Below are 15855 nucleotides of genomic sequence, written 5' to 3' on the forward strand. Positions count from 1 at the left end.
TTCAAGTCTCTTTGCTACCTGAATAGACTTATATACTTAATAATTTTATTAAATTCATGATTAGTTATACATGTTACCTTCAGGAAATTTAAGGAAAAACAGATTACATTGGTTTAGTTTGTACCATAAAATTCCATAACGACAACTAATAAAAACAGTTATTGAGCTCTTACTGTGATAAGGCACCATTCTTAAAAAGTAGTCTGTTTTCTAATCCTCATAGCAACCCTGTGAGCTGAGTAGGACTGTTATCCCCATTTCGCAGATAAGTAGACTGAGGAACAGAGACAGTCTCAGTAACTGGCCCAGTTCTGAAATGGCTGACATCTGATCTCAGAGGTCACACTCTGCCACCTCATAGTGCTTTTTCTGGGTCTATGACACATGATGTGGGGTAGGGAGTATTTTCTCCTCTAAAATTTCAGTTTGCCTTGAGTTGAGTGTTCTCGGCTGTCATAGAAACAGGGATGGCCTGGCTAACAGGCTCTTTTGAAACTGGCTGGCTTTTCTAAGTAATGCAATGCCTGCTGTAGTTTTCAAAGTGGCCACTAGAGGGTCATGGTAGCTTGCTCAAATTACTACGTTTCTTGAAGGTCCCTCCAGCACAAAAAATAGGTAAACAAAACCAAACCAAGCATTCCTTCCATAAAAGTGTTGCTTTTTAGCAACCTGCAATTTTAATTTAGGTGAATTACAACCAATCATATAGGATCTCTCTCTCTCTCTCTGTCTCTCTGTTTTTCAGTAACCTTGGAGATTCGGTCTTATTTTGTGGTGATTTATGCCTTATTATGTGTATCTATTGTGTTGTAAATTCTTTGAGGGAAATAAATGGTGTCCTATTTATTCTTATATCCCTTGTAGCCCTGAACACATAGCCTTATAAGTAGTAGAATATCAATGCCCATTTTCAAATCAAATAAAATAATCTCTGGTCATTATTTAAGGGAAGAAAACACATAAAGATTGAGAAGAACATATGCGCAGTTACCATATTTGAAATGTCGTAGTAACAGTGTCCAGTAGTTTTAAACAATGATGACTTGCACTTTTGGCCACTTGTAGAAGTTTTAGGCTATCCAAAGACTGCCCAATTTCTTCTTTGGTATGCTTTAGCATTTATAGTTACGTTAAACCAAATTTATCATGTGTAGTTTGGCTCAATACTTCCTTCTATTTAAAGCCTTAGAGGGACAGACTGAACTGCCTTGTCATTCTGTGCATCACTGCCCGTCCTGTGTGTACTCCACTCTCACATGTGGCTTAGATCCTTTTCTCGGGAAGAGAAGTTTTCATTCATCTTGGTTACTCTAGCCAGTTCCCATTTCCCTCTCTCTATGCCCTTATAACTAGGTAATCTCTGTCTGATTGGGCAGTAACCAGTTCCTTTTCTCTCATTCCCAATTAGAATATATCCATCACATTCCCAGTCCTAGGGCTTTTTCTATTCCTTCTTAGTGACACCCTAATCTGTGGGTTACATTCAGCCCTGATTCCATCCTTTTCCCTTAGAAACTTCATACGATGATACCAGACTTTCCTTTTGAAAGTTCTGAAACATTTTAAAACCTGCATAGCATGCATATTGACAATTTCCTCAGCACCTGAACGGCAGGTGGTCTGATCAAAGGAAAGGTATGACCCCACTCTTTGCCAGCAATTCTTACATGAACTGAAAATAAACTGATAGAATCTCATCAGTCTCCCAGAAATGAGTCCTATTACTTTACAGTCCTATTAAATTAATGATGAGACAAGAACTGACGGTGGGTAACAGACACTTGGTTGAACCAAAAACGTGGTGGCCTGTCATTTGGTTCTGATTTGGAAGTAACACTGCTCATGTGCAGCCTGATTGGGTGGGAGAGGGGCTAACAATGGGCTCAGATTTCTAGCTCTAACAGTCTGTGGCTTTGTGATTTGCATTGGAAATATTGATTGACCTTTGGGCTGTCTCTGTAAGAATGGATTAGAGGATGCCTGTCTGTAGTGTGAACATGCGGTACATCAGATTATTCCTGAGGTTGACTTTGACTTTTCCAAGCATCGCAGACTGTGAAAGCTTCTTCAGGCATTTGTTAGAAACTCCAAATGAGAACATTCTCTCCCTTATTCATTGAGCCAATAGAGGGGAGTGGAGGGGGAAGAAAAATAATTGCTTTTTTTTTTTTTTCTCAAAGAGCACAGACGTATTGACTTCTGGTTCAAGAATAGACTGTTCTATTTACTGTATGGAAGCAGTTGCCCTATCTTTGCATTTGTTGTAAATTGGGGCTGGAGGAGGGAAGCAAATTCCAATGTTAATGTGTTCTAATGATTATTTCTGAAGAATGGCAAGTTGCTTTCAAACCTTTCATAAATTACTATTGTCAGCCCATCTGGATTAGGAGCTGAACCAGATGGTAAGCACTTGACAGCTTACTCTGTCTCATTGGGAGGGATCAGCTGACCATATTTTTCTTTTTGTCTATGGACAAATTATACTTTGAAGATGGAAAAAAATCTTCCTTATCTTTAGCTTGCTGCTTCTTTTAATGGGAACCCGAAGAGTGTCTTTTTATGTTTATGGTTGTCTTTATTTTTGAGGAAACAACTGCTGCTCTCTAGTTTTCATCACTACTTTGAAAAAGTGCCATTTATACTGTAGAAGTGAAATGCATATGTTTCTACAATAAATTTGATTCTTATTTAAGCTATATACTTTGAAAATTTCTCCCACCAAACATTTCTCTCTCACACACACACGCACATGCACACACAGACACACACACACACAATGTTTTATGTATAGATAACAAAGTAGAAACAGAAAGCAGTAAGTGTGGCTGAAGCTACAGGGCACCTGGATTCTTGCATGTAGAGATGGCCAGAAGTTCCATTTCTATGAGGCCATAGAGACCAACATATATGTCCTATGTGAAGGGTACCATTGCTAGGATTCTTCCCGAAATCAGTAGCAGAGCTGAAATTCTCTGCCCTCATTAGGGGAGGCTGAAAATGCTGCAGCCAACAGCTATGAGGGCCATGGAATTAAACATGGCAGAGCCATCAGGAACCACCTCAAGCCCTCTTCTGGTTTCCTGACTGCATCTTCAAGAGCCACAATATCTCCACAGACGCTTGTGTGACCCTGATCAAATAACAGAAGTACATTTTGATGCTGGACTGAAGGTCCTATGAGTCCAGGTGGTCACTGCAAAGCTGCCAAGGAGGAAAGAGCAAAGAGAGAAGCAAGCAAGCAAAAGAAAGTCAAAGAAAAAAACCCTCCCACTCCAAATGAGAGTGCAATCCAAAATCTCAAAACACATGAAGAAAAGCAAATCCAAGATACATTCAACAACCAAGAGATAAATGTACTCTAGCTGTAAAGAAAATAAGTACAGCAATCTGACAATGACTTTAAAGTAAATGCCTGAGATCATCAGAGAGATTAAAAAACCCCAACACCCACAATAAAAGACCAAGAAACTTTGAAACAAAAAGTCAGAAATAAAACAAAATTAGACACAAAAAAATTAGAAATCACAGAAATGAAAACAATATATTTTCTAAAATAAGAAATCAATGAATGAAAACAAAGGGAAAATGGACAAAAGTGAAAATAGCCTGAGGACCCATGGAGAATGCAACACAAAGAGTTAAAATAGTGAAAAAATACCAAAGACAGGTAAGAGACTGCAAAGAGACCAAGAGGCTCCAACATTCTTCTAATAGAAGGTATAGAAGAGAAAAAAAGGTAATAGCAGAAAAGTAATATTTAAAAAGATAATTGCTGAAATTTTCTCATAATTTGCGACATAATACTGAGATTAAAAGGGCACAGCAAGAGCTAAACAGATAAATGCACACATTTGAGATTATTTGGAAAACATAAAAATATCTTTTAACGTATTTCCTTCCAAAAAGACTTTCTTTTTGGTAGTCCCCTGGCCCTCCTCACCTACTCTACCCCACATTAGTATTATGCCTTATGGAGAATTTAGGTCCCACTTGTACCTACTTACATTATATTGTGAGGATACTCTGTCTTAAAATATTCTTCAAAAAACTATTTGATATGGACTTAGGATATTCCATTATGTGCTTTCCCTTAAACTATTCAAACATTTCCCTAGTTTCTGGAAATATTTAGCTGGTTTTCGGGTTTGCACTATTATAAATAGCACTGTGATGAGCATCTTATTCATAAATATGTCCCCTCACATCTCTTCCTGTCTCTTTTCCTTGTCCTCTTCTCCCTAAACCCTGTAATATGAGAGGAGTCCTCAATCACCCAGGGCAGGGATTTCTGCCTCTTTAGTCAGCCTTCCTCTGGAGGTTCTGTAGGTCCAGATCTTTTTACTCTGGGATCTTTGCTACTTCACATCATCAGCATTATAAATGAATACATTCATATTGTCATGATAAAGATACTTTATGAGAACCTAGTGTAGGTAATCCTGGATTTAATGGGAAGTGTGAGCTTTTGGTACTTTCCACACTAGGAGTTTTAGAATGATAAAATCCTTAACAGTGTTAACAAGCCAAGATTGCAGTTATGACATTTACCCAGCCTCTAAAAAGAACAGCTTAATATAGACATGAAAATATTTGGAAAGTGGCTGGGTTGACTGTCATAAGAACTCAACTTTGTAATTTCCTAAATTTCACTATCTGACATTTACCATCTAAATGCATCATCGAAGTCTTTTAAAAGCAGTTATTTTTAAGTTCTTAAATGCTTAGTACAGTTCATATAAAATGCAGGCATAGACAAATCTACTAGGCAAAGGAAATGTGTTTGTCTTGTTGGAGAATGGAGATTGTTTTTGTTTGTTAAGATCTTTGTAAATATTTTCACTATGTTAAGGGCTTTCCTTCAATGTCATGCCAGCCCCTTAACATAAGGTAAAAAAGAGGTTTCTTGGGTGGTTTCAGCCCTGGGTTGATATCATGGTCTGAATGAGGACATGATACTGTCACAAATGAAATAACTAAAGAATGATTCAGCCCAGCCCAGAATGAAAAGTGAAGCCATGAGATAGACGTGACAAATAAAAAGGAATTCAAGAAACTATTATGTGGTAGGTATTGATTCAGTTCATCTTGGCTTGAAGATGTAGACCCTTCACCCATCTCAGCCTACCAAATACAGCAACTGTTCATAGCCCTCTCAGATTTCACCCTTTCATTTGGCCTGTCTTGATCTCAGACTTTCGGATTGTGTCTCCCTTCTCTGAAGAAGTGACCGCAACATCCACTGTACTCATGGGCCCCTCATGCCTGGAGCACACTTCCTTGATGTGCAGCTCCCTGACTGGACACGGGACAGGTTCTGGGGATTTGGGGTCAGTTTTATATGGCTTTGATTGTCCCTGAGGCCTGGTGCTGGTATGCCATATAAGATGCTTATATGTACATTTGATAACTTCCTAAATGAACTGAAAGAAAGAAAAACTTTGCAGAGAAGTTGGGACTTGAGCTGAAGCTAGAAGCTAGAGTAAATTTTAAGTGCACTAAAATATATATTTTTAAAAAAGGATCCATGTTCATTTAGCCACCAGGCTTCTTGTTATTGATTAAAGCTGAATGAAAGGAGTAGAAAGACAAAAACTGGCAACCTAACAGAGTAGTTCAGATCAGCTTTCAAGTACTCACACCACCCCTTACTGCAGTGTGACAGGCAATAGGGCAAGTTATTAAACTTCTCTGTGCCCCAGTTTCCTCATCTGCAAAACAGGGACAATGATAATAGTAGTACCCATTTCACAGGGTGGTTTTGAGGATTAAATTAATTTATGTCTAGAGCACAGAAGTGTTTGCCATTATTGCCAATGAGTCTTTGAGCATAGTGTACCTCCCCCCTCACTTTGTAGTCTTGTCTGACACACTTCTCCCCCTGCCACCCCCTCCTCCAGCCACACCACCCTTCTCTCTGTGGCACCCTTACTATTGCTCTGCCTGTTCCACTCATCTCCTAGCTGCTTGCAGGGTAGCCCCCTTTGTTCTTAGAGAGTCTTTCTCTGACTACAATGTCTAAAATGATCTCCTGCTCAGTCACTCTATCTCATTTCCCTTTTATATTTTTTCATAGTACTCATTGCTGGGTAAGAGCATCTTATGTATTTGATTTATCTGTTGGCTATTTCTTACCACCAGAATAGCATAAGCACCACGAAGATGGACACTTCACCTATCACATTCGATGCTTGGAAACAATTGATTTACAAAAGACACTCAATAAATATTTCTGAATAAACAAATGAAGAAAGTGATCATGTTCTGTTCCAAAAAGTTCAAAACCATGCACAATATCAACCAAAGGAAGTAGCAGTAGCCAACACAAATGAAAATTGTGGGAAAAGAAAGCAAAATCCAATTAACTCCTGTTTTATGTCTCTGTAAAATATGAAAATATGAAGATCTACATTAAGAAGGCAGTAAGTGTTGGATCAAAACAGATAATGCTTAATTAAAGTTACACCAAAGCAAAATATTCAGTTAGGATGAGGCATATAAGCTTAAATCCACCATGATGAGGTAGAATGAAACCTTATACAGTCCTTTAGGCAGGTATAGAAATTGAGTTAACTCTGAAGCAAGTTTATTTGTCAATTATATAAGTTAATTTTAGCAAAGAGGAAAGGCAAATGAATACTTCACAAGGTAGCCTGGTCTTGCTGGGTTTTTGTATGTTTTTGAGCTCTGAATTGGTAACTGAACTGAGAGAAAAAAACGAGGTCCTTATTTTTGTCCCATTATAGAAAACTTTACCCTCACACAAGGTCCTGGACCCAGCATTTCCAATCACCACAGATTCCTGTGTCTTAATAAATGCAAAATTATGCTTGGTAGCAGGCCATCTTTGGTTTTTCTTTAGACTTGGTTCTCAAAGATGATGCTTAGGGAGAGATGAGGAAGGCTGGAAGCCAGGGGCTTTCAACCTCACTGTAAGTCTAAGTTTGGCCATTTCTATGATTTAAGTATGGTTTGTGCTCACCAAAACTCATATTGAGGCTTGGTTCTCAATGAGGTGGTGTTGGGAGGTGGTGTCTTCAAGAGGTAAATAACATGGTCATTAAGATGGATTAATGTATGTTTCATAAGACTGGGTTAGTTCTCTCAGGAATAGATTAGTTCCCACTACAGCAGGTTGTTATAAAGCGAGGCTGCCTCTTGTGTTTTTTCCTTTTTTCACACATACCTGGTTTCCTTCCAGTTTTCCATCACGTTATGAGGCAGCATGAGGTTCTTACCAGAGGCTGACCAGATGTGGCCACCCAATCTTGGCCCTCCAGCCTCCAGAATCATGAGCTAGCTAAACTTCTTTCTTTTATATATTACCAGTCTCAGGTATTCTTCTACAGCAACAGAAAATGGACTAAGACAACTGTTATTACATACACTTGTAAGCATCATAAAGAATGCACTAAAATGCCTTTAAAATTAAAGTGGTTATGTGACAGATATTGTACTCCAAAAGGATAACAACTATTTAATAATGACTTGGAATTATCATCAGATTAAATGCAGGAAATAGAAAAGGCAAGAAAACATGTAAATAACCACAATTTGCTTTCTGAAGCTGCTCAAACTTCAAATGTATTTGATTCCATGATAGTAAAACAGTGTAAGTCTGTTCCTAATAAAGTAGTGATTACCGAACAATAATGAAAGGGTCTCAGATTTACTAAGGAAGCTTCATCTCAGATAAATGTAAACTTCTGAGGTCCTATTTTTTGACTAACAGAAAAAAAATCAGATCAAAGGGCCTCTGAAATTCCTACCTGCCTCAATACTAAATTAAGCCTTTTAATACATTAAGATAAGTGTTTATCTTCCCTATTTCAAATATTACCTTTCCAGTTAGTGAAAATGAATAGAATTTGATACAACTGACTGTGCTGTAACCATTTGAAACAACCATATTACCCTCAGTATTTTTTTAAGCTCTTTATATAGAAAGTAAAAAAGTATAGTTATACACTGTATAACATTTCAATCAACAATGGTGGTCCCACAAGATTATAATGCTGTATTTTTACTGTACTTTTTCCATGTTTAGATACATGAATACCATTGTGTTTCATTTGCCTATAATATTCAATACAGTAACATGCTGCACAAGTCTGCAGCCTAGGAACAATAGGCTAGCCTAGCTATGTAGTAGGCTATACCATGTCTAAGTATGTGTAGGTATGTGTGTAAGATGTGTGTAAATGCACTCTATGATGTTCACATGACAGGAGAATCATCTAAGACTCATTTCTCAGAATGTATCCTCACTGTTAAGCAATGTATCACTGTACTTGTTTATTGAGCCCCTTCTATGTGCTGATGGTGGTGCACATAGAGAGGGCTCAATAAATAAGTGAGTTTGTGCTCAACTGGTGGTGCTGTCTCATTCAATTTAAAAAAACTCTATAAAATGTATATCTTCATTTTACAAAGAGAAAACTGAGATTCAGAGAAATTAAGTTTAAATGTCATGGCATTGTTTTGGCACTCAGAATGTATGAACTAAAATTCCTTTAACGTGAAGTCTTGGGTTTCTTATCCATACCAGTTTTTTGGTGTCTGGTAATAGGAACCTTAATAAACTGTGTCCCATGAGTGTGGCTGGCACTCAGAAGTCTCAGAAGCTATCGTGATGTTCAACAATATCTGCTTTGCTCTGTTGAAATTTACATTGATTTCCATTGCCAGCATTCTAAACTCCATCTTCACTCCAGCAGTGGCTGCACTTGGAATATTATCCTTACATTCTATTTCTTTCCTGTGATGATGACTCAGTTCATTGAGCACTTAAATTATTAGATGAGGAAAGGAAGCAAATCCCAAACAGAATGCATGGGATTGAGGTCAGTAGCAATGTATGGCTCTAGTTTGCAACCGACAGTCTAATGCATTTCAGTTCAATTTTTAATGGGTTTTTATTCTAGATCTACCTTCTGAATCCAAAAATGTCCTTTGCCAAGAAACAATTTTATTTTATCTTCAGCTCCTCCTGCAAAATGAAAATAGTATTGATTTATAAAATATTATAAAATCTCGAGGAAACCAAATACCTTGGAACTACAATGTTGACAGAAACCATATTGCTAATGATTTTCTTAAACCCACTTACCTAAGCATTAATTCAAGCTTTTGAAATGGTACCTAATTATTTCTTCTTCTGTTGAAACCAGTCTGCATCATGAAAAACAGGATTGTAGATGTCTCTTTGAAAAACAATAATTATGTAAAAATTAAGACAAAAAGAGCAAAAGAGGTGAAAAGAAAACTGGTATGGATAAGGAAACTAAGACTAGTGTCAAGGGAGTTTAATTTCATACATGTAGAGTGTCAAAAACAATGCCATGACATTTAAACTTAACTTCTCTGAATCTCAGTTTCCTGTTTATGAAATGGAGATGTCCATTTCATAGAGTTTTTTGTTTGTTTGTTTGTTTGTTTTTTGTAGTTGAATGAGACAGCACCACTCTTGGCACATAAAGAAGCAAATAAACATATCAGCCATTACAAAATGGATGGCTAAAAATAATCAATAGAACCTCAAACACAGAATGTATAAAAAATAAAAGCAGCTTTCCTCTTATATTTAAGTTTTGAAAACAAAGAATTACTGATTAGAACAAACAGGATAAAATTCAGCAGTAAAAAGTTGTTACTACTTTTCTAACTCCAGGAGTTCAGCATCAAAACTAAATAGGGAACTTCAGTTTCTGGTCAAGAGGCGGGGACTGGATTTACCCTCATGCCTTAACCAACTAGAAAAACAAGTACATGAGCAATGGTTTTCAGACACTGAACAATTAGTAGCACAGGGCAGTGATCTGTTAGAGAAGGAAAATACATGAGATGAGCCTTATGATTGCACTAGTTCATTGCCTGGAAGGTAATTTTTAGATCAAAGCTCAGAGAGGTGGAACTAAGCAGAGCCTGGAGTTCTTGCTGAGTTGAGAAGACAGGAACCAGGCTTTGGGTCAAGGCATCTCGAATTTGTGGGCAGGGTACCAGATAGGAAGGAGTAACCCATAAACAGAACTCCAGAGATTTGGGCAGAGTTCTTCAGCTACATGGTGATCTCCCCATGCGTGGCCAGAGGTACAAGGAGGAGCTGGTACAATTCCTTCTGAAACTATTCCAATCAATAGAAAAAGAGGGAATCCTCCCTAACTCATTTTATGAGGCCAGCATCATCCTGATACCAAAGCAAGGCAGAGACACAGCCAAAAAAGAGAATTTTAGGCCAATATCCTTGATGAATATTGATGCAAAAATCCTCAATAAAATACTGGCAAACCGAATCCAGCAGCACATCAAAAAGCTTATTCACCATGATCAAGTGGGCTTCATCCCTGGGATGCAAGGCTGGTTCAATATATGCAAATCAATAAATGTAATCCAGCATATAAACAGAACCAAAGACAAAAAGCACATGATAATCTCAATAGATTCAGAAAAGGCCTTTGACAAAATTCAACAACCCTTCATGCTAAAAATTCTCAATAAATTAGATATTGATGGGACGTATCTCAAAATAATAAGAGCGATCTATGACAAACCCACAGCCAATATCATACTGAATGGGCAAAAACTGGAAGCATTCCCTTTGAAAACTGGCACAAGACAGGGATGCCCTCTCTCACCACTCCTATTCAACATAGTGTTGGAAGTTCTGGCCAGGGCAATTAGGCAGGAGAAGGAAATAAAGGGTATTCAATTAGGAAAAGAGGAAGTCAAATTGTCCCTGTTTGCAGATCACATGATTGTATATCTAGAAAACCCCATTGTCTCAGCCCAAAATCTCCTTAAGCTGATAAGCAACTTCAGCAAAGTCTCAGGATACAAAATCAATGTACAAAAATCACAAGCATTCTTATACACCAACAACAGACAAACAGAGAGCCAAATCATGAGTGAACTCCCATTCACAATTGCTTCAAAGAGAATAAAATACCTAGGAGTCCAACTTATGAGGGACGTGAAGGACCTCTTCAAGGAGAACTACAAACCACTGCTCAATGAAATAAAAGAGGATACAAACAAATGGAAGAACATTCCATGCTCATGTGTAGGAAGAATCAATATCGTGAAAATGGCCATAGTGCCCAAGGTAATTTATAGAGTCAATGCCATCCCCATCAAGCTACTAATGACTTTCTTCACAGAATTGGAAAAAACTACTTTAAAGTTCATATGGCACCAAAAAAGAGCCTGCATCGCCAAGTCAATCCTAAGCCAAAAGAACAAAGCTGGAGGCATCACGCTAACTTCAAACTATACTACAAGTCTACAGTAACCAAAACAGCATGGTACTGGTACCAAAAGAGAGATATAGATCAATGGAACAGAACAGAGCCCTCAGAAATAACGCCGCATATCTACAACTATCTGATCTTTGACAAACCTGAGAAAAACAAGCAATGGGGAAAGGATTCCCTATTTAATAAATGGTGCTGGGAAAACTGGCTAGCCATATGTAGAAAGCTGAAACTGGATCCCCTCCTTACACCTTATACAAAAATTAATTCAAGATGGACTAAAGACTTAAACGTTAGACCTAAAATCATAAAAACCCTAGAAGAAAACCTAGGCATTACCATTCAGGACATAGGCATGGGCAAGGACTTCATGTCTAAACCACCAAAAGCAATGGCAACAAAAGCCAAAATTGACAAATGGGATCTAATTAAACTAAAGAGCTTCTGCACAGCAAAAGAAACTATCATCAGAGTGAACAGGCAACCTACAAAATGGGAGAAAATTTTCATAACCTACTCATCTGACAAAGGGCTAATATCCAGAATCTACAATGAACTCAAACAAATTTACAAGAAAAAAACAAACAACCCCATCAAAAAGTGGGTGAAGGACATGAACAGACACTTCTCAAAAGAAGACATTTATGCAGCCAAAAAACACATGAAAAAATGCTCACCATCACTGGCCATCAGAGAAATGCAAATCAAAACCACAATGAGATACCATCTCACACCAGTTAGAATGGCAATCATTAAAAAGTCAGGAAACAACAGGTGCTGGAGAGGATGTGGAGAAATAGGAACACTTTTACACTGTTGGTGGGACTGTAAACTAGTTCAACCATTGTGGAAGTCAGTGTGGCGATTCCTCAGGGATCTAGAACTAGAAATACCATTTGACCCAGCCATTCCATTACTGGGTATATACCCAAAGGACTATAAATCATGCTGCTATAAAGACACATGCACACGTATGTTTACTGCAGCACTATTCACAATATCAAAGACTTGGAACCAACCGAAATGTCCAACAATGATAGACTGGATTAAGAAAATGTGGCACATATACACCATGGAATACTATGCAGCCATAAAAATGATGAGTTCATGTCCTTTGTAGGGACATGGATGAAATTGGAAATCATCATTCTCAGTAAACTATCGCAAGAACAAAAAACCAAACACCGCATATTCTCACTCATAGTTGGGAATTGAACAATGAGAACACATGGACACAGGAAGGGGAACATCACACTCTGGGGACTGTTGTGGGGGGGGGAGGGGGAGGGATAGCTTTAGGAGTTATATGTAATGCTAAATGACGAGTTAATGGGTGCAGCACACCAGAATGCCACATGCATACATATGTAACTAACCTGCACATTGTGCACATGTACCCTAAAACTTAAAGTATAGTAATAATTAAAAAAAAAAATTAAAAAAAAAAAAGAAAGGAACCTTTCCACAGCCAGGGAACATGCCGCAAGCAAAGAGTAGCCTGACCAGAGAAATAACATCTGTCTGTGCTTTGAGACCCATTTGTTAAACTGTGACTGGACCATTTTGAAATTATAACTGGAAACCTCACCGCTTAATTCAGTCATCATATGACTCAAATCAATGTCCGACATGTACCCCGAGTCCAGGCACAATAAGTGTCTCTTCTACCCCATAGGATCTTTTCTGTATTGTTCAAGACATTTATACCTTCTGGAAAAGCTGGAAAAGATGAGGAGGAGGAGGAGTTCCTGTATCCATATTTTGTTCCTGGATGGGAGGAAACACCTTGAAACTGCTGAAGCCTAGTGGACACCCCTATTACCTAATTCACAGCTTGGAGCTAAAGTAAAGAAACTTAGTAAAAAACATAGTTATTCATTTTTCAAAGGGGAGAATCCCTTGTCTTCATAGCCTCAACTTTTTGGCTTTTATTGGAAGACCTTGGATTATTTCCAATCTTAGTTGTGCATGTAGCACAACTTGTTTGTAGCAAACATCACAAACCCTGGGTTAAATACCTCTGTCCAGATTCAGACTGTCTTCTGGAAAGAATGTTCCCCAAACCCAAAGTTACCAAATCAACACCTTTAAACTCGTCTAAAATAGAACAGAACAAGGGTTTAAACAGAAATAAAATGATTTTATCACATTTCACCTATTTCATGGTTCTTCAAATTGAATGTCTTTGAGGTTTCAAGGAGATTGTAGACATGGAAGGTGAAAAACTGGGTTTAACCCATTTATAATTTTTTTGTTCTCTCTCTGTGAAAAATGTAAGCCCTGCTTTCATTTCTTCCGGGTCAATATGCATTCCACTATCTGCTCTGTCATTTCCCCTTTGTCTTTCTGTTCTTTCCTATACTTTGCTACTGCATTCTCTCTCTGTTTCTCAAGGTCTTTCTCTCTCTTCATGCCCACTAAGCTCAACATTGATGCATTCACCAAATGTGCTCATAAAACAGGCCCACCTAGAGCATTGTTCAAAAGCATGGGGTCTGGTGCCCATGCTGTTGGATTAATAATTGCCACTGTTTACTTAGGGTTTTGCATGGTGAGCCACCAAGTCATAACTGGAAGGAAATTCTGGTATTTTATTTTCTTCCAGTAAGAAAAAGACAGGACAGGATAGACTCAAGACTCATGAACCAAAGGGTAGGAGCTATTCCATAAAGACGCTAGGGTTTGAAAAGCCTTGGGAACTAAAGCTCTATTTCTTACTTTGTCCATTCCCTTTCCCCTCCTCAGAAGCGAGTAAACAGAAAGCTTTAGCATATGTAAGTCTCCAGGCTCAGAATATGGCCTCACTTCTGGATGAGCAATGGCTGTGTTCAGAATAGCTGTTGATCAAACTTCAATAGATCCTTTTAAGCTGTATCATAATGCAGCAAAACATCAGAACCAGAAAAAGACAATCATGCATCTTATTTTTTAGCACGTTGTGGAAACTGTGAAAAAGCTTGTTACACTGAGAAAGAAATCAACTTTACTCACCTGCAGGAGTCTACTTGGCTGATTAAGGTTTGTCCCTTTTGCAAAGCATCAGCTGTGCAGTCTTTAATTTTTCTGTGTAATTCCTCATGCCTCACTGCCAAAACAGCCAGACTTAAACCCTCTGATTTAAGGAGCTTAAGGTAAGCTTCAACTCTTCCAAGTACATCAAATGCCTGCCAAAGAAAACATACTTTTATTTTCTGCTTCTCTAGTTTAAAATCTACATCAACGTGTACACAAAACACTGGCAATTAAATCAGGCCAAACAATTTATTAGTTTCATTATAACAAAAAACAACCATCTTAATCTTGGAAGATTGTTGGAAAACAGCTGTATAGTTTTTTAGGGTTCCATTTAGGGAAACTTATCATAGCTTAGCTGAGCATAACTAAATGTCAATACCATAAAATCACCAAAATAGTTTACATTGAGAATGTATCTATTCAACACAAAGAGTTATAACTGCATAGAATTTGGAGAGTCAGTCTGGTTTATTTTGTGCATTTTACACTGTAAACAAATAATAGATGAGTTATTTAAAAATATTATACAGGCTTTTATGGCAAGAATGTATCTGTAATATTCGTTAGAGGAAATTTCCCAGTAAATTCCACTTTGCTCTTGAAGCACTGTAGGGAAATATTCAAGAAATTATGAATGTCCTTTTTTTCTCTTGCTTTTGCAGATATAAGACCTTCAGCCTACTCCATCCAAGGCATCCATCTGTCTTCAGAAGAGATTAGAATTTTGTTCTGAAGCCATGCAAAGAGTAAGACCAAGGTAATATTTAGCTTCTGACATGCAGAAATAGGATTATGCATAAAAAACATAGCCTTGCAAACCAAGATATTGTCTTGAGACAAGATTTTAAAATTCCTTTATTTTCTTCCTTTATTAGCAGATCAACAACCCAGCATGCAGGATTAAGCTTATAGAATTAACATAAAATAGAGAGGAGTTAGCCACTGGGCCATTAAGGCTTAGCTGGTATTAAGATGGAGGAGTGTATGATACAAAGGCAATGAAAGAATACTGTGGGTATATGAGGAGAAAGGGAGAAAGCAGAGTGCAGTCATCTTTGTAGGTCTCCTGATATCTCACCTAATGTCTCTAGGAATAATTTTGACCTAGAAAACAAATGGCACATTGAAGAAAATCTGAATGGCATGGGAGGTCTTGCCACATTGCCCTTTAGCACTATTGAAAGAAGCCACCTTATGGAATGTTCCATACCAATCTGGAAAATAGTCCTAACACAGTCAGCTAGGCAGTGCTGTGTAGTCAGGCAGGGCCTTGAAGTGTAGCCTCCCTGGGTTGCTGAGTTGGAAGCCAGTGAGCTTGCCAGGAGCTGACCAGTAGAGCAGGAAGACCCCACAGAAGACTCTAGGTAAGGATCCCAGACCAAAAGAAATGAGAACAGGTGGGCTCATGAGTCCAGTACCACTAAGACCTGAAGAAGACCAGGCGAGCAAGGTTGAGCTGGTGCTGGGGCAACACAGGCGAAGCCAAATGTAGAGGCTATGGTCATGGAGGTACACAAATGCACTCATGCCCCTGTGCCTGCTGCCATCTCAGGGGGTGAGATCTAGTGGCAGAATTGGAACTGGACAAAATTCA

The 15855-nt window shown here is 38.2% G+C and overlaps 1 protein-coding gene across 2 annotated transcripts in view; it reads right to left on the reverse strand.

Annotated features, from left to right (window-relative positions):
• The window catches only part of CCDC141 (coiled-coil domain containing 141), a 219138-nt gene that overhangs the window by 58003 nt on the left and 145280 nt on the right, over positions 1-15855 (reverse strand). For both annotated transcript variants that reach the window (XM_063791317.1, XM_515948.8), the window contains exon 8: positions 14238-14410. In XM_063791317.1, coding sequence (XP_063647387.1) covers positions 14238-14410 — 173 coding nt within the window. The remainder of the gene's footprint in view (positions 1-14237; positions 14411-15855) is intronic.

Source organism: Pan troglodytes, chromosome 13 (assembly GCF_028858775.2).
Source record: "Pan troglodytes isolate AG18354 chromosome 13, NHGRI_mPanTro3-v2.0_pri, whole genome shotgun sequence".
Classification (NCBI taxonomy): domain Eukaryota; kingdom Metazoa; phylum Chordata; class Mammalia; order Primates; family Hominidae; genus Pan; species Pan troglodytes.